Source organism: Pygocentrus nattereri, chromosome 17, assembly GCF_015220715.1.
Source record: "Pygocentrus nattereri isolate fPygNat1 chromosome 17, fPygNat1.pri, whole genome shotgun sequence".
NCBI lineage: Eukaryota > Metazoa > Chordata > Actinopteri > Characiformes > Serrasalmidae > Pygocentrus > Pygocentrus nattereri.
In genome coordinates, this window is record NC_051227.1 from 1157209 (window position 1) to 1176068 (window position 18860).

The window sequence follows — 18860 nt, forward strand, 5'->3', positions numbered from 1 at the left end:
AGGGAGCAGCCGAAAGAAGAAGAAGAAGACATCTATCAAAGAACGTCGGCAATGAGAATGGGACAATTGATTTGAATATGTGCAAGCTCTGTCTCCCTATGCCCTTATACTTTATCACTACTTATAATGAAAAATCTGTGCCAATTATATAAAGAGTTGTAATTATAACTGATAATTTAGCTTTTTGTTTTTTTAGCTCGCATATGCACTGAAGCATGTCTGGTCGCTAGTAATGGTAATTCCAATCAGACAAATAATACACACTGTAGTAGATAATGGTACATTGGACGATTTGGTTCAAATTCCTCTCCAATAAAGCAACCTATATACCCTATAATGCTCAAACTAGGAACTCCGGTTTGGAGTTAGTTTTGCCAAAGGGAAAAATGAATGAATCAGCTTTGGAACCTATTTTCTGTATCACAGGGTGTGATTCTCCAGCTGCCTTTAATTTTTCCCATAGAGACAACTCACTTAGACCTGGAGTTCCTAATTTTGGCATGGCCCTGACTACAAAATCAGTCACAAAATAAGAGGTCAATGACATAGGGTTGGGCAATATGACAAAAAATGTAATATCACGATCCTTTTTTTAAAATAAAGTTTTCATGATACATGACATGTCCTGATATTTCACTTTTACAGGCATCTAATTAGTTGGAAAAGAGAAAGTAGTGCCACATTCCAAACATACCTTAAAAACTATGCATACAAGGATTTCTGTTCAACATTTCACATGCTGTGCTGCATTAAATTTAAACAGAACACTTTGGAATCAAACATGCAGTTGGGAAGTGTTTTTAAGTACTGACAATGTCCACAAAATGTTGAAATAAAATCATGTACACCTTTTAAAATGATTTCATTTGATTAAAATTAATTAAATGTACCAATTGTCTGCCACAATAAGGTGTTAATTATTGGTTATTGCATGAGTTTATCTAATCAAGTAATATAAATCAATCCATATTTAATAGATACATATCATAAGGCTGTGTGTTTATCTGGTTTGTTTTATTTTCGTGCCACATGAATGTATTTTTTGTTTGTTATCTAAGCATGTGGCGAAACCTCTCGACCCTTCCCATCCCAGCAGAAGCGTATCGTGGGTGGACGAACTGCATCTCCTGGTTTGTTCCCCTGGCAGGTGCTCCTCTCTGTAGAAGACGCCTATCGTGTACCTGAGGGGCGTTGGTTTGGAAGTGGTGCGCTGTTGTCCCCGTCTTGGGTTCTCACAGCTGCTCATGTGCTCCGCTCTCAGCGCAGGGACTCCTCCATCGTGCCTGTCGCCCATGAACATGTACGTGTCACCGTGGGGCTTACAGATGTCCGTGACAAACAGCTGGCCCTCAACCATTCAGTGGAGAGGCTTGTCCTGCACCCACACTTTGACCCACGTAACTATGACAATGACATCGCTCTGGTCAAACTCAGCCAGGAAGTGGTACTGAACGAGGTAGTGAGGCCTGTGTGTCTGCCCCCACCGTGGGTCAGAGGACAGGCTCTCACTCCACTGCCCAGCATGCTAGGTGTGGTTGCTGGATGGGGGATCAACACAGCCAATGCTTCTGTTTCAGACATTGGGCTGACCTCAGACCCTGGTGTTGTGTCTGAGATGTTGCAGTATGTGAAGTTACCCGTTGTGCCACAGGAGGAGTGCGAAGCCAGCTATGCATCACGCTCGGTTAACTATAACATCACTGACAACATGTTCTGTGCCGGTTTCTACGAAGGAGGCCGTGACACCTGTTTAGGGGACAGCGGAGGGGCATTTGTAATTGAGGATCCCCACAGTGGGAGATGGGTAGTGCAGGGGCTTGTGTCCTGGGGTGGCCCAGAGGAGTGTGGGAGTCAGCGGGTGTACGGGGTGTATACCCGAGTGGCAAACTACGCCCTCTGGCTGCACACACAGATGGACTCAGAGCGCTGATGGTAAGGGAAGGAGGGATGATTGACATTTGGAGGGATTGACATTTCCATTCGATCCTACCTTTCTTGTGCATTCTTATTCATTGTCCATTAGGATTGGGAGGTATCCATGCTTTTTACCATCAAACTGTGCCCAAATATTACTCCAGTGTAAGCTATTATTAGTACATGAGATGAAGAAGATGCAAAAATAAAACAGGGGCTCCCATAGTTTTCTTTTTCTTTTAATACACGGAATGCAAACTGGCTAAATTGCTCTTAAGTGACACAATTGAGAATTGAATTCCTGGACTAGCAGTTAAACTGCTAGCAGGCGTCAAATTCAAAATGAGTGAATTTTTGCAAAAAACAATAAAGTTTATCAGTTTGAACGTTAAACATCTCGTCTTTGTAGTGTATTCAGTTGAATATAGGTTGAAAAGCATTTGGAAAATCATCGTTTTCTGTTTTTTGTTTATGCTTTACACAGCGTCCCAACTTCACTGGAATTGGGGTTGTAATAACAACTGCCAAGTTGGACAGTAGAACGGTCCTGGCTGTGGCGCTAGTGCTAACTCAGCTAGCATGATAACAGTTCCACACATCATATGACAAGTTGTTTGACTTCACTCCCTCATATTTGAGACTTTGTCTGCCAAGCTTTTGTCCATTTTACTTCCATGTCTACTGTTGTGTGAAGCTGTATGCCTACTAGCTACGCTAACATTTGCACCACAGCAAGCACCACTGCATTGTCCTTGTTTAACACTGTTTAACATTTGGCAACCTTTATTGTCCGGTTGATGGTTTAACATTGATAAAATTCTGAATTAAAAGTCATATACCATATTACTATTATACCCCCCCCCAACCTGTTCTCACATAAATTTCCTGCATGCCACTTTGCCACACGTCAAAATATGGCACTCTTATTTTTTGAACATCTTTATATTCTATGTAATATTTTGAATATATATGTTTTTTGTACTCTGTGTTCCCAGTGATGAACAACTGTATAATACCAGAAATAAGCTGTGACAGTGTGTTCTGCCTCCTGGTTCTTTTTAACTCATGACACCTTTGAACCGAATCACAAACATAAACCAGCTACTTTATACTATAAAGGACGTTGCGAGGAATTTCTTCCAAATAAAATCAATAACACTTGTATTCTTCAATCAATTACAACTTTGTGTGCCGGTTAAAAACTTCTGGGTGGTTAATACTAATATGCACTTTGTTGGTATACCGCAGCAAACTTCTCAGTTGTTGTCTTTTTTTTCATAACCTGGCCTGTGAATTTAGTTTTTCGTTGAAACAAAATGATAAAATATATCTTTTTTAGTTCATTTAATCACGCACTTAAACGAGAAGTCATGGTTGTCCAACACTTTACTAAGATCTTTTCTTTTGTAACCTGTCTGTATTTCTAAAATGTCTATGTAGAGCTAGTAAATCTGGTACGCTCATCAACAAGATGGTGTTTATAAAACGGATTTTTTAATATTCCTTTTTTGAAAAAATGCGCCTCTGAATAGTACAAGTCAGCTGAAAGCAAAAAAACAGACAAGGCGGTTTACATGTTTAATCTGGTTTAATGTTAAGGCATAACATATAATGCCTTCAGTCAAATCAATATAGACTGTGTCTGTGTGGGTGTGTGTGTGCACGTGTGTACTAGTGTGAAGATGAGTAGCAGGCAGGACTGAAGCAGAGGCATTATGAGTAAATAATGTTGTGCTATTTCTCCCTTTGACATCCAAACTTCTAGAACAACTTTGTAAGAATGTGCCATATAGTGAACATGCTGAAAATACTAGCTTATTGCATTATGGACTGATTATAGGGTTCTAGAGAAGAAGCTGGCTGTCTATTAATGAAGGCTATGCAACATAGGATGCTTAGTGAAGTGTTGCATTAAAATAGGACATGTGGCGTCAATGTCAGAGATGGATGGAGTGCAGGGTTTGGGAAAAGGTCAAAGACTGGGAAGCTATAGTGAAGTGACAGTAGCAATATTGCGATTTTGGATTGTGGAGGTTATACATAATGAATGAAACATTTGTGACAGTTGAGTGCTTTTCATGTGGCTTCCTTTGCCAAGTACCCCCTGTGGACGAAAGGAGACCAGTAACACAGAATCAGTATTTGTTAACCTTGTTTTTTCTAAGGAAGCATTGTGTAACTTCAACTTCATCAAGATAGATCCCAGAAATGACATGAAAGACTGACAATGTACAAAGTCTGTCCTGTGTTAGATCTAGCCTAGAAGCGCAGGACATTATACAATGTGTGTACCTATATATGGAGGTGTGGTCTAACCCCGGTTATTGGGAAGACGCCCCACCCCAATCCGATCGATCGGAATGGTGACCCTTCGCCTCGGTAACTCCACCACCTTCCTGTGGATAGACAAATGTAGAAAGATCAGTCGACTTTGCTTCAGTGGTCCAACACTTAAAAATAAAGGTTCCTAAATAGTTTTTGGCTGGACTGTACAATATAGAATCTTTACATTATGTGGAGGACTCTTAAAGCTTTTTCACATTCATGTACCAAAATGGTTCTTCAAAAAACAGCCATTAAACGTTTCTTTGGAGAACCAGAAGTGGCATTGTTCCAAAGAAACCTTTCTGGAGTACTCACTTTAAGGTCAGATTTAATGTCGTGTAAGAACACAGAAACCTGAATAAAACAGTAAATTAAAAGGACTTTCAGGCATAAACTCTTAGCTGTGAGTTGATATTAGGATTGTACTGCAGTCCTTTCTCCAGATCTTAAATGAATGGCTTTGGCTTTGTCTCAATCTCGACATAATTCTGTCTCTTGTCTTGTCCCCGTCTTAGGTAAGGTTGACAGTGGACTGTTCTTGAGACCAGTGGAGTGCAATGCCTCCATCGGAGGGAACTGGAGGAACTGAATTTTTTTTCTGTCATTACCACATTTAAACAATACCTACAAACAAATTAAAAACATTTTCTCTTGTTGTTTAAATAAGATGTTTAGCTCAAATTCAACTGACTTTATGTGGTGGCTTCTGGAGAAGAAGGTGCTAAGTGGGACTAAGAGTATATTACATTTATACTACCAATATTTCTAGGCTATGTATTATTTAATGTTATATATTACAGAATATAAAATATTATTTATTAATATACATCTATATAATTGATAAATGATAATTCCAGGCAGTCCCACATGAATAAAATTACTCTACTGTTAAGTTTGTGGAGATAACCTTTACCCAGGACAGCACAAGTGTGCATACTAAGGGACTATGTTATAGAACAATATTGCCATGGGCCACAAGACTTGCTCTAAACAAGTTTTGTGCTCTTTCTTTCATGTGTTTATCAGTGATGTCAAACCTCACTGAAACTGTTCCACAGTTCCTGATGACTGACTGAGTCACATACTGGAATTAGATAAAACCCGGAGAGGTACTCATGGTGTTGTTCTTGGACTCTCTCCTGAACTTATCTCCTGCTCAAGATCGTTTAGATAGTGCTTTGAAATGCCTCAGGCCTTCCTATTATCAGGACCATTTTTCTTTAGTGACAGCACGGAGACTGAGTCTTGTAAAGAGACAAACTCTAAATGGTTGTGATGATTGAGCAGAGCTGTGACGTTGCATACACTGAACCGAACGAAGGTTTCATGTGAACAGCATGTACTACATTGCATTTCCTTCATTATCATTACTAATAATTGCCATGATGCCATAATGTTTGAGATCTTATGTCACATGCTAATATTTGCATACTTTAAAGAGTCCTCTGGTTATTCTAGTTGCTTTATTATGACATCTGTCAGGACAATTAACAGTAACGGTTACTTGTAAACAACCTGCCACGACAACACAGAAGTGCACGTGACATCTTCCATGACATGCTTATGGCATGGTTACGTCAATATTATGTAGCAGAGTTCGTGGACAATGTCATGGGAAAAATGTTCATAATCTCATGAGATTTTTTTTCAAGTAGTGTTGAATATAATGTGAATTCTATTCAACACATAGAATGTGAATGGCAGCTTTAACATTCAAACTGTGTAAAAGTAAATAAATACTTAAAAAACTAAAATAAACATTGAGCTATTTTGATAGGACAAAAATAGCAAACTTGTCAGTGTAATTCTTAAATGATTTCTACCCATCTTCCAATCTTTGAATGATCAGAACTCGTATAAACTGGAGGTCCAAGTTAGACAGAATAAAATTTGAGTCTTGATGTTACAAAGCCAAGCCAGTTAAAATGTGGGTTTACGTAGATAGAACAGGCTAGCAGATGAACTCCTTTATAGTAATATAAGGCACTGTATACTCTATAACCATAAGACTCATTTGGCCTCAGTGAACCTCAGACGCCCACACACACAGTTCGTTCAGAGCATGAATGGACCTCAGCCAATGAAAATAGTCTTTATTTGAGCCTCAGCCAACAAAATCTACCTGTAATTGAGCACTGGTGAATAAAAACTGTTTGTAATTTTGCCAGGAAGAGGTGTTTGGGAATAAGCCCTAAGCTGAATGCCCTAATCTTAGTCGAACAAATGTACCCTTTTAAAATGAATGTAACTTAAGACTGCTTGCGTACATATGGTGGAATTAAAGATCTCTGCATAAATAGGGTTTTGTCAGTGGACTCAACTTGGAAAAGCAGGTTGGACTGAAAGTTGAATCCAATTGGGGACTGAATTGGTTTCTTTTTAAATTGATTTAATACGATTATTTGTAAAATTGCATAATATTTTAGTATAAAATAGTATAATTGCAAATCATCCTTGTTCTATTCCTGCACTGCTATAATACCCTAGTGACTGATGTGAACAGACCGGCCTGATGAGCTCACTTAAATAGATCTAAATAGATCTGTTCTTATTTTAGCTCTTTATCAGTGCAGTTCATTAGAGGCACCAGTTAGCATCATCTCTCTGGGGTAAAACCATGCAAGATGGACAAGGCGGGGCAGTGTTCTTTATACAGTGTCATTTCACAACCTTTTGACAATTCTGTAAAGCTTGTCCAGCTTCGAAAGAACAAGCTGGTACGTGGACCATAGACGGGTCGGTTAGCCAAGATCATTGATTTCTTTATTCAAGATGCATTAGCGTGCATTATATTTTATGATGAAAACAGCCAGATAATGTTATTAATTAAGAAATGTTCCATTATCTAATTACTGATTACTACTAAAGAATTAGCCGCTATACCCAGATTCCTTTCACTGCGATTTCATGAGCTTGTCATTTCAACTTATGCTAAAAAACTATGATAAATCACCTCCACAAGGTATTACATTAGTCAGTTTGCTGATCCTTCTGTTAGATATCTCTTGGTTTGTACCTCTGCTTGTTGCTCTTAGGGTCCATGGTGCTGATAGACAGGCGGTCCAGTGGAGCATTAGAGCCAGAGAAGCTTCTCTTTCTCTTGGTCTCAATGACATCATTCTCCAGGTTGAGCAACTGGTCCAGAAGGAGCAGTTTAGGATTGACTGACTTTGAAGTCTTTGGCACAACTGGACCATGCTGACCTCCATGGTTATCCATTGGAGCAGACTCCACATACTAGGACAATATGAAGAGAAAAGAGATATATATATATATATTCTGACTACATAACGACTCCAGCAATGCTGCTTTGCTTGATACACCTGTACCAGCAGCACACTCAGCACCATGTCAGTGTCACTGCTGTACTGAGAGTGGTCCACTACGCAAATAATACCTGGTCAGTTGTAGTAAGCAGTTCTGATAAAATGGCTATTAAGTGTAGGTAATAAACAAGCAACTCTCCGTACAGAAGATAGACAGAACAGGGAGAACTTGATACACAGGAAGGATGACGAACAGAGCTGACTAGATTAAATATACAGACAGGTAGCTATGCACATTTGTAGAGTGTAGTACTAGCGTCTTGCTATTCTGGAGGGGTTCCTACTATATTTGCAGAGCCATCAGTGGCAGCGATGACAAGCCATCATCTCCTATTCGTTCCACTTAATTTCATCAAGCTTAGTGTGTGTGTGTGTGTGTGTGTGTGTATGACCTCGTCTTACCTCTGGGTTTTCCTGGGTCAAGTGGAGGCTTTCAACACTGCAGTTGAACAACATCACTGTCAGCAGACAGGAAAGCAGCACACAACCACAGCCCAGCATCTACAACACAAATACACACTTATACCGTTTGTGTGGTGTAGCAAAAATGGTCATAATTTACTTTTTCATTCATTTTTAAATTCATTTTCATTTTTGTTAGTATGCTTTTAAGTTCTGATTCACTGACCTGTATTGCATCTCAGTAGTATAGGCTGAAGCACTCCTTATGACTTTAGCATGAAGGGGTGGGGCTAAACTGCTGTAGGCTGAATGTGTGTGAAGATGGATATATTTAAATAACTGATGTTTTGATCACTAATCAATAATTCATTAAAAACAGGCTGCACCTTGTAGGTTAGCTAACGTATACTGACTGTATACGTTGGGGAGTGAATGGTACATTTCTAAAAATTCAAGTGTACTATGTACCAACAACCCATTTCACTAAATTTCATGAAGTATTTCAAGAGTCATGAAGTACAGAAAATGCAGTTGACTTGTTGATGATATGGTGATAATATAGCTGATGTATATGCTGTACACACTGTATATACTGCATCGATGCCCTAGTTTCAAGACGCTTACAAATCTGTAAATTATAAACAGACACCACTTCCTCACATGGTGCGTATTGTGTCTTCCCTGTAATGTATTCTCAGACAGACACACACACACACACACACACACACACACACACGCACACACACACACACACACACAATCGTGTTGAGTTACTGAGATACAAAGTGGTGTTTACCTTTAGCCGGACTCCATCTGTGAAAATACACTTGGCAGGGCGGTCTAGCAGCCATGAGAGTGTGAGAATGATTCTAGTGCGTGAACACACCCCAACACACACCCTCTGCACAAACACATGAACTCAGCCCAAACACACAGTGGGCCGCAGCGGGGCCACTGGCTGCACCCCTACCTTTGTGTCCCTGTCCACCCTCGTAACACAAACCACAAAACACACACACAAGGCGATGCTGAGCCAAGTCACGTTTATCTCAGACCGTACGGCAATGGGCTGTTAATCTTGTTAAGCAATTTAGCCAAACTGTTCATGTAATTTTGTCCAATTTGTGCTTTTTCCTTAGTCTGTCCGACAGGATTTTACTGCCATCTCTTGGCAACAGTTAGGAATTACACTTAATTTCTGTATGCTGTACCCTGTTCAAGCCCAGCATCATGCAATTCAGCATAGTATTCACCTACTCATAATTTGATTATGAAAGCAAATTTTATTATGTATATTATACAACTGCAAAAAAACACAACACACATAACATAAGTAATACATATTCTGCTTCTGTTATTGCTTCTCCTCCTACTTCTGCCATTACTACACTGACTAAGCATAAAATATCATTTGTAGGTTTTAATACTTTTTATTAACCCGTGAATTTTCATTAATTTAACTACCATTGTTTACCATGGCAAACTGATGCAAAATATTGTCCAGACTTTCTGATTAGAAGTTTTTTTAACCTTCATTTAAGAATCACTGTTTACGATTAGATATAATAATGTTTGAATCTTCCAGTGCAACTCACTTCTCCAGACCAAAACATTTTATTTGAGGCATTTTGGGATTCTAAATTATAAATGATCTTCTGTTTTCTTCAAAGCTGCCTGTTGTAAAAAGTTCTTTACCAATAAAACATTCTGTACAATAAAATAATTAAGTAGTTTCATGTTGTACACGGTTTATCCAGACTTTTAATAATTGTCTTTTAAAGGGGAGCTTGCTTAGAAATGAACCGACAGCTTTTGTCATTGCAATAAATACTTCTCTTATCTGGCTGGATCAGCTTCTCTCATCTTAAATAGCTTTAAAGAGAGGGTAGATGTATATTATACACACCTCTTGACCTTGAAGGGGAATGGAGTGCATTTAGATGCGAGTTTGAGAGTGAGTGTGGACGATGCAGCCTTTACTACTGTCCTAGTGACAGGGCTAAACACATTGTGCAGCAACATGAGCTAACTTTAGCATTTTCCGTTCCCAAAAATAAAATGTTGCCAGCCATCTCACACAAACTCTCACTGCACATTCTCCAAAAGACACTCTCCCACTCTGGCCATACCAGACATGAATACCGCACACACTTTCACACCTCAACACTCCATTCAGAGCTATGCAGCACTGACTTTATACTCTACATTGTTTTGATACTTCCAATTGTTCGTCTCTAAATCCATTAAGTAAACGTGAATTGATTAATATGCGCTGACATGTTGAAAATGCACAAGGCCATTGTCATTTACTCTCTTCAATCCTAATGCATCTCTAAACAAACACCTGTATGATAATCCTAACACCTGTATGCTCATCTCTCTGTGTATTAGATGCATTTTTTAGATGTTGGAGAAGGTCGGTGTCCTTCAGCCCCTCTTACCTTTAGTCACAATTCTTTCGTGGTCACGCAGGACAGGACGGACAGTTCCTGGAATTTCTCACATTCAGAGTTTCCCTCCCTTTGCTTGTTCCTGGTGTTGTCTTTCACTGTTTTATAGGCTCTCCCTGGGAATCTCCACTCCAATTGGTGGACGTGGTCACTCTGACATCATTTCTGCAGGTTTTCCACTGTTGCTTGCCCTAAAGCCTCTCTCTCTGACACTTTCATCCCTGATGCTATTAACTACTAGTGGCAACCCAAGGGAACAGCTGGACCAGCTTTGTGTGTGTGTGTGTGGGGGGGGGGGGGCTGGGGTGTAGTATGAGTTGACACTTCACACACAGTAACCTACAAACTGATGTGAAACGTGCAACCCAGTAAACCGGTGTGTGCGTGTGTGTGTGTGTGTGTGTGTGTGTGTGTGTGTGTGTGTGTGTCTGTGTGTCTCTACAGTGCATGTAGGCGTTTTATCTCTCTTATTCTGCTGAATCAGATTGCACATGTATAAACTATCCTTTGCTGAATGTCACCTTGCAACATAGGCTCAGAAATAACTAAGGAACACACTGCGTGTGAGTGTGTTTGTGTGTGTCAGTGAAAGAGAGATGAGGCCAGATGACTGTCCATAAATCTCTGACCTGTATTTCTCCTAGAACTCTCCTCTTTTCTCTACATCTATATGATATGATATGGCAGCTTTGGCTGCCAAGCAACTTTTTCACTCAACAAACACTATCAAACCATACTGCTCATAATTCACTATAGAATCAGTACATGGAAACTAAACCGCAATAACAGTTCATTTTGAAGTCACTGTTATTAGGATGTACCAAAAATGTATTTACACAAAGGCACTGGGCATTTCATTAGGCACACAGCAGTGCTGCTGGAGGTTTATAAACACTGTGTCCACTTACTATCCACTCTATTAGACACACCTGCCTTGTTGGTCCACCTTGTTGAAGTAAAGTCAGAGACAGTAACTCTGTCATGCTCTAATTCTTCATCAGTGGTCACAGGACGCTGCCCATAGGATCCTGTTGGCTGGATATTTTTGATTATGGGACTCCTCTTGGTCTAGTAGTGACACTGCTGTGCTCTGCTGTGTCTAATCTTCTTGTAGCAGTGCAACACACACTAACACAACATCACCACTTCAGTGGCACCGCAGTGCTGAGAATGATCCACCACTCAAATAATATCTGCTCTGTGGTGGTCCTGTGGTGGTCCTGACCATTGATGTTCGGTATCCTATTCAGCCTACAACAAGACAGCCCTGTCAGATAGCCAATCAGAACAGAGGTCATTTACATATATCGGTGTTAAAGGCATGGTAACAAAAACAGCCTGTTTAATTCTAATGGATAAGGAGCGGTTGGAAAATGGTTATATAAAAATGAATTATGACTGGTTTTGGTACATAAACATCATATGCCATTATATAGACACAAACATCATTAATAAAACAGCCCATTAAAATAATATGTGCTACATTAATATGTGCTGTTAGAATGGCTTTGGACACTGCTCAGCCAATCAGATTTTAGAACCATAACTATCCATTTCTAAATCATATATTTGTAGGACGCAGTTGTGTTTGCTTAACAAAGCACTATTTCAGATCATCTTTGCCTTGATCTCTTCACTCTCTCATTCTTTGTGTGTGTGTGTGTGTGGTGATGATCAATGAGGGGCTCCCCAGCAGCCTGCCTATATTTACTCTAGATCTCCACTATATTTAACTCTGAAGAGAGAGTGACACAGTAGCTCTCTCTCTCTCTCTCTCTCTCTCTCTCTCTCTCTCCTGCCCCGGGCCTTTCCATCCTGAGGAGAACCCCACAGCTTCAACAGCTGTTTTAGAAAGTCAGATGGGTTGCATGCGTATGTGCACGCTTTATTTTTAGACACAGGACTAGGTGAGTATGAGTTTACACATGAGGAAGTGATTGTGTGCGGCAAAACGCAATTGAGTGAAAAAGAGAAATTAGAGAGAAAGAGAGGAAGCCTGTTTCTGTGCTTATGGAGATGAAGCTCTGTCATTTTCCATTATCCAGGGTCCTCAGGGTGAGCAACGATCTGTGTGTATAGCGACGAGACTCAACATAATCTTCCTTAACTCGTGTGAGTGTTTTATCTGAGTCTATCTATTGGCAAGATTCTCTATATGGACTGTTAAGGTGCTTAAGGTTCAAGTTAGTGGACATTTGGGCGCATGTGTGTGTGTGTGTGTGTGTGTGTGTGCGCGTACAGATGAGGCCTGTCTATTATATCTTCATATTAAATGCTGTGCTGTCAGAGGCATCTCCATGGCGATACTCTTTTAAGAGACGGTCACGTCTAGATGCAAACGTCCATGTCCGGCCAAGTCGCTATCACTTACACTTAATGATTTTCACAGCTACTCAGTCTTTGTGCATCAGGACTGTAGACGTCTATTAGCTCTCATACTCACAAAACTCAGTTATATATTATCTATTCTGTTCAAATACTAATATATTATTAATAAATCAATAAGCCTCTCACAGTCATACATCTGACATACACACGCAAACAGATGCACCATTAAATAGCTGATTAGGGTTCCACTTGTAGTTATTAGCTCTGTTTGAGATACTTATTACATATTGCTCACATACTGATTGTGTTCAAAAGTAATAAGTATGCAGTATATGACCATCAGGAATTTCCCCAGTATATAAAGACACCTAGATGGGCAAATATTCCAAATATTCCAAATATTCCAATGCAGCTAGAGATATTGTTATATTATCCTGAGTTTTCTAATGCAGCATAGGCACTCCAGGAGAACTTAACCATGGATGTAAAGGACTGGTGGTCATGTAATTGTTAATTGTCACATGCTAGATTTTGTGAAGTATGTACAGTATTCAGTATATAGTACAATGTATGTTATTTCAAACACAGCCCGTGTGTGTGTGTGTGTGTGTGTGTGTGTGTGTGTGTGTGTGTGTGCTTTTACAACATTGACAAATTGACAAAAATTCCATTCAATTTAACGAGAGACTGTGATGCATATGATTCTCTATTTTTCGGAACATTTGTATATTTAGTGTGTTCTTAAGTTTGACTGACATGCATTTACACATGTGTGTGAAAGGTCGCAGTGCTAGAATAGATCGTATGTAGTTTTTGTTGCGTAATCGGTCGAATATTATGCGGGTAAATTCGTCAACGTTGTTTTGAACATAGTCAAGTTGAGACATATTACATCTGAACAATGTGCTGCACTTTCTCAGTTATGTTGAATGAGTGTTTTGTCAACATTCTGTAAAGCTTGTTTAACCGAGCAGTTTAAGGTCTTCGCTACAGCTCTGTAGTTTTCCATTCAAGTGCTGTTTAATAATGGTGAGGACTTCACCTTCACAGTGATTGCTACTTCCATCCATCCGTCCATCTTCTAAGCCGCTTCTCCCTCAGGGTCACAGGGGGGTGCTGGAGCCTATCCCAGCGGTCATCGGCAGAAAGCAGGATACACCCTGGACAGGTTGCCAGTCCATCGCAGGGCAGACAGACAGACACAGTCAGTCACTCACACCCAGGGGCAATTTAGCACATCCAGTTGGCCTGACTGCATGTCTTTGGACTGTGGGAGGAAACCGGAGAACCCAGAGGAAACCCACGCAGACACGGGGAGAACATGCAACCTCCATACAGAGAGGACCCCGGTCACCCGGCCGGGGAATCGAACCCAGGCCCTCCTCGCTGTGAGGCAACAGCGCCACCGTGCCGCCGTGATTGCTACTTGTCACAAGAAATCTTCTCAACCAATGGCAGCGTCTTTTATAATGACACCAGGTGTAATTTGCATGAGAACATTTTTTTGGCAGTATTATTTCAATACACATTTTTGTGCATATTTATAAGTACAAAGTCAATAGACATTATGTGTGTAAATTTCAAGTGGAAATATGTGCAAAAGGTTCTCAGTTTTGTGTTCTCCTATTTTTGACTTTGTCCTGTCGCTCTCTTGGCCCAAAGAGTGCCCATGCAGTGTGCTGGAAGATTTGCTCATTGGGAAAATACACCTGTGTTAATAATGACAGCACAGTAATATCACAGTAATGTATGAATAATGTGGGAAGAAAATGGCCAAAGCTCTGGATCCCTTAGCCTGGTTCTTCTGTCATTAATGGGACTGTCTCCGCAAGATGAAGTCATCTGTCCCACCTGCTTTTGCTACAGAAGGACTCCTGAGAGCTCAATGAAGGCAAGGTCACAGGGTCAAACGTGAGAGGGAGGACACTCTCTATATAAAAAAGGCTTATTTTGGTTCCCTAGAAGACATTTTAGTGGATGGTTCTTTAAAGAACTGTATATGAGATGTGTAAGTATGAACAACCTCATGAAAGTTAAAAAAAATCTCCAAATAATATGAAGGTACTATTTCAATTAAAGGTTTTTCACAGAAGTGTAGAAAAGAGGGATTACCCTAAAATGGATACACACACATGTATGCTAACATAAATGAATATACACGGTGGAAAAATCAAGAGGGACATGTGTCCTCATGTGAGTGTGCGTGTAATTGCTGTTCCGTGTAGTGCCAGCCCTGCAAAGGTAGCCTTCAGCTGGCCCCTGCCCCTCGGCTCTCTGCTCTGTTGTTTTAGTGGTCTGATCCTAATCTCTTTTGAAATGTCAATTTTCATGTAATCAAAACACCATCTATGTTTAGCTTCCTGCAGGCAGGCCATTAACTTTTACAGGTTAGGCTTGATCGGGCGGCCGGAAACACTCCTCCAGATATAAACTCAGCTTTAAACATTATAAATCCAGCTTTAAAAACTATTAGCGGTGACTCATAGGTCTAGACTACCTCCAAGCACCTGTGTTCAGATGAGCTGCTCAGGAGTAATCACATTACACTATGCAATTTCTCAACTATGGCAGGAGCTAAAGCAACCCCTTATTAATTCAGCTAATTTTATAATATATAAATTAAATATGGTGAATACTGCTAAAGTGTGAATGCAGTAATAAATGTTCCTTACACTATTTGAAAGTGAAAAACAAATGACACCAACACAGAGAGGATGAACCTTCTTAGAACCTCTGCTGACCACAATTTTCCACAACTTTACTGTCAAAGTGGCATATATATATATATGTATGTGTGTGTGTGTGTGTGTGTGTGTGTGTGTGTGTGTGTGTGTGTGTGTGTGTGTGTGTAAACTCATCAAATTGTAAGTCGCTGTGGATAAGAGCATCAGCCAAATGTAGTGTTGATAAACTGCAATATGTGCTAAAAACTCACCAATAGACGTTTTCCACACCATCAGGAAGAGATTCAGGGGATTATATAGCCATATAGCAGGCTGGACCATTTTGGTTTGAAAAATTCTTCACCCATCAGTTATAAACATGAGTTTCATATGGCTGTTGTCAGAAGAAAACCTCGTATCTCCATTGTTGTTTTTCATTTTTTTAAACATAATTTGGAAATGCTTGCTGTCCTTTGCATTGTCTGTAAATTTCATAAAGAATGGACTAAAGGAAATGGCCCAAAATGACTGGTTCCATTGACCTACACTAAAAGTAAAGTTGGCTTTTCCTTTTCCTGTAAAGTTACCATTTTGGAGATACAAGGTTTTCTTCTGACAACAGCCAGAAGCCAGTTCAGAAAACAATCCCCTGAATCTCTTCCCGATGGTTTGATGAGTTTTTAGCACATATTGCAGTCTATCAACACTACATTTGGCTGACGCTCTTCTCCAGAGCGACTTACAATTTGATGATTTTACACAGGTAGGAGAAGGTGGTGTTAGGAGTCTTGCCCATGGACTCTTATTGGTATAGTGCAGGGTGCTTACCCAGGTGGGGTTTGAACCCCAGTCTACAACACAGAAGGCAGAGGTGTTACCCACCACACTGCACTGCCTTTTTCCACTTTGTCACTATGTTATTGCTTATAGAAAAAATGCTAAAACTAACAATTTCTTGATGCATTTTTACATTCCACTCTCATAAGAGTAACATTTACAAATCTTAAAGCAAGCCTCGTACCTTGCCTCGTACTGCTCTGTCATTTTACTCATCATTCATTTAGATGAGTCTGGTTTTTGTAAATGGACTATGCCTTTGTCCCAAAGGTGACATTATGAGCATAGAACCCCAACAGTTTAACACCTTACTTCCACAGGATGAACGTCCACAGGAGTAACAATTTTTAGTGAGGTATAACGAAGGGGCTTATAGAGGATTAAGCTTTACCCTTTGTCCTGCTTGTCTAATGTTCACGCTCATATAAATGAATAAGCCACATGAATCATAACAGTGATTTCAGCGATTCCATCAGTGAGTGTGTTTCACTGGCAGAACATCTTACAATGAAACGTTTTGTGATGTCATAAGGTGGAAAGAATTCAGTGAACATTTAACGTAATTAACGTAAAGAAAAACGTGAAGAAATGAACGTAAAAAAAATACAGTAAGCTAAACACAATGAGCTAAATAGTGTTCAGCTTACTTGGAGCAGGACCAAAAATTGGCCCAGAACATTTATGTTGGCCCGCTTAAAACTTGCCTAACCCTCATGCCTTCAGCCAATGAGAGGACATGTATGTTACTTTTAAAGGTTTTTTGAAATACTTTCTATGATTATATGGTGGTACACAGATAAGAGGAAATTTAGAGACCAGCTGTGTGAAGAATATTTTGTCGCTGAATCTAAATGGCAAGAGAGTCTGCCTGGAGTACTGATAGAAACCTATTTTTAATACAGCGTGTGAAACCATTAGGCTAATAAGTTGCTAGATGTTTTGTCTCCTTGGCCCACCACTAACATCACACCTTGGCCCCCAACACAAGTGTGGGCCTTAAAGCAAACATGCAAGCATGATTGAACTGTTGACTGCTGTTCATTGCTACTGAATCCATTTATTGAACATTTGGTGTATTTGATCACATATCTGAGGCATAACATGAAGGATCTTGTGGCTTCAAACATGACTCAGCAAAATCTTGGACAGAAGGGCATCAAGGCAGTATTTCTGATTTCCCAGCAACGCTTCCCTTCAGTGTTGAGAAAGAGAGAAAAGAGACACACAGAAAGAGGAACAGAGAAAGAGTAAAATGAACGAGTGCTGGGCGAGTAGAAGACTGCAGCTGTGCAGGGAAACCTGATCAGATTAGAAGTCCGGAGAGAGCAGAAGCAGAGTGAGAGGGCAGAGAAAAGGAGAGAAAGAGGGTTCTTTTGTTTCAGTCTGCAGATACAGCAAGAAGCCTTCCTCAGCCTGTTAGTTTAGCCACTGAGAGAAAAACCATGTGTGTTTTTCTGAGGCTGTGTGAGAAGAGCCTGTGTGTAAGAGCGATTCACGCTCCCGCCCAAGCTTGTGCTCTAATCAGACAAGTCATGAGAGAAACCGTAGCATTTGTGCTTGCTGCTTCTCTAAGGCCTGATTCCAGATCAGTACTGTCAGTCTCAAATTCGTTAACCATTTTTAGCAATTCGACTCTATAGTAGTGTAGTGTTATGAAGGTTTTAATGCTCCTTACTATTTTAGGCCCATATACACTGCCCAAAAAAATAAAGGGAACCCTTAAACAACACAATATAACTCCAAGTAAATCAAACTTCTGTGAAATCAAACTGTCCACTTAGGAAGCAACACTGACAATCAGTTTCACAGCTGTTGTGCAAATGGAACAGACAACAGCTGGAAATTATTGGTGATTAGCAAGACACACTCAATAAAGGAGTGGCTCTGCAGGTGGGACCACAGACCACTTCTCAGTACCTTTCTGCCTGATGTTTTGGTCACTTTTGAATGTTGGTGGTCTTTCACACTCGTGGTAGCAGGAGACGGACTCTACAACCCACACAAGTGGCTCAGGTAGGGCAGCTCATCCAGGATGGCACATCAATGCGAGCTGTGGCAAGAAGGTTTGCTGTGTCTGTCAGCGTAGTGTCCAGAGGCTGGAGGCGCTACCAGGAGACAGGCCAGTACACCAGGAGACGTGGAGGAGGCCGTAGGAGGGCAACAACCCAGCAGCAGGACCGCCACCTCCACCTTTGTGCAAGGAGGAACAGGAGGAGCTGCCAGAGCCCTGCAGAATGACCTCCAGCAGGCCACAAATGTGCATGTGTCTGCACAAACGGTTAGAAACCAACTCCATGAGGATGGTATGAGGGCCCGACGTCCACAGATGGGGGTTGTGCTCACAGCCCAACACTGTGCGGGACGCTTGGCATTTGCCAGAGAACACCAGGATTGGCAAATTCACCACTGGCGCCCTGTGATCTTCACAGATGAAAGCAGGTTCACACTGAGCACATGTGACAGATGTGACAGAGTCTGGAGACGCCGTGGAGCCGTGGAGAGTGATCTGCTGCCTATATATATATAATTTTTTTTTTTTTTATAACCTTACTTTTATATATATATATATATTATTTATAGCCTTACTTGATAGCTTCCCAGACACAGATTAAGCC

General features: G+C 40.5%; 2 protein-coding genes across 5 annotated transcripts in view; one reads left to right on the plus strand and one right to left on the minus strand.

The window, feature by feature from the left end:
- masp1 (mannan-binding lectin serine peptidase 1) overlaps nucleotides 1–3078 on the plus strand; it is a 22147-nt gene extending 19069 nt beyond the window's left edge. For both annotated transcript variants that reach the window (XM_017708875.2, XM_017708876.2), the window contains exon 12: nucleotides 1059–3078. In XM_017708875.2, coding sequence (XP_017564364.2) covers nucleotides 1059–1930 — 872 coding nt within the window. In that variant the 3' untranslated portion in view covers nucleotides 1931–3078. The remainder of the gene's footprint in view (nucleotides 1–1058) is intronic.
- A 405-nt stretch (nucleotides 3079–3483) lies between these two features.
- ostn (osteocrin) overlaps nucleotides 3484–18860 on the minus strand; it is a 74489-nt gene continuing 59112 nt past the window's right edge. For 2 of the 3 annotated variants that reach the window (XM_017708864.2, XM_037546844.1), the window contains 4 exons: nucleotides 7968–8066; nucleotides 7256–7476; nucleotides 4207–4310; nucleotides 3484–4018 (listed from right to left, as the gene is read on the minus strand). In XM_017708864.2, coding sequence (XP_017564353.1) covers nucleotides 4226–4310; nucleotides 7256–7476; nucleotides 7968–8066 — 405 coding nt within the window. In that variant the 3' untranslated portion in view covers nucleotides 3484–4018; nucleotides 4207–4225. Of the gene's footprint in view, nucleotides 4019–4206; nucleotides 4311–7255; nucleotides 7477–7967; nucleotides 8067–10408; nucleotides 10628–18860 lie in introns of those variants that run through there. The other variant, XM_017708863.2, reaches the window with a different exon arrangement.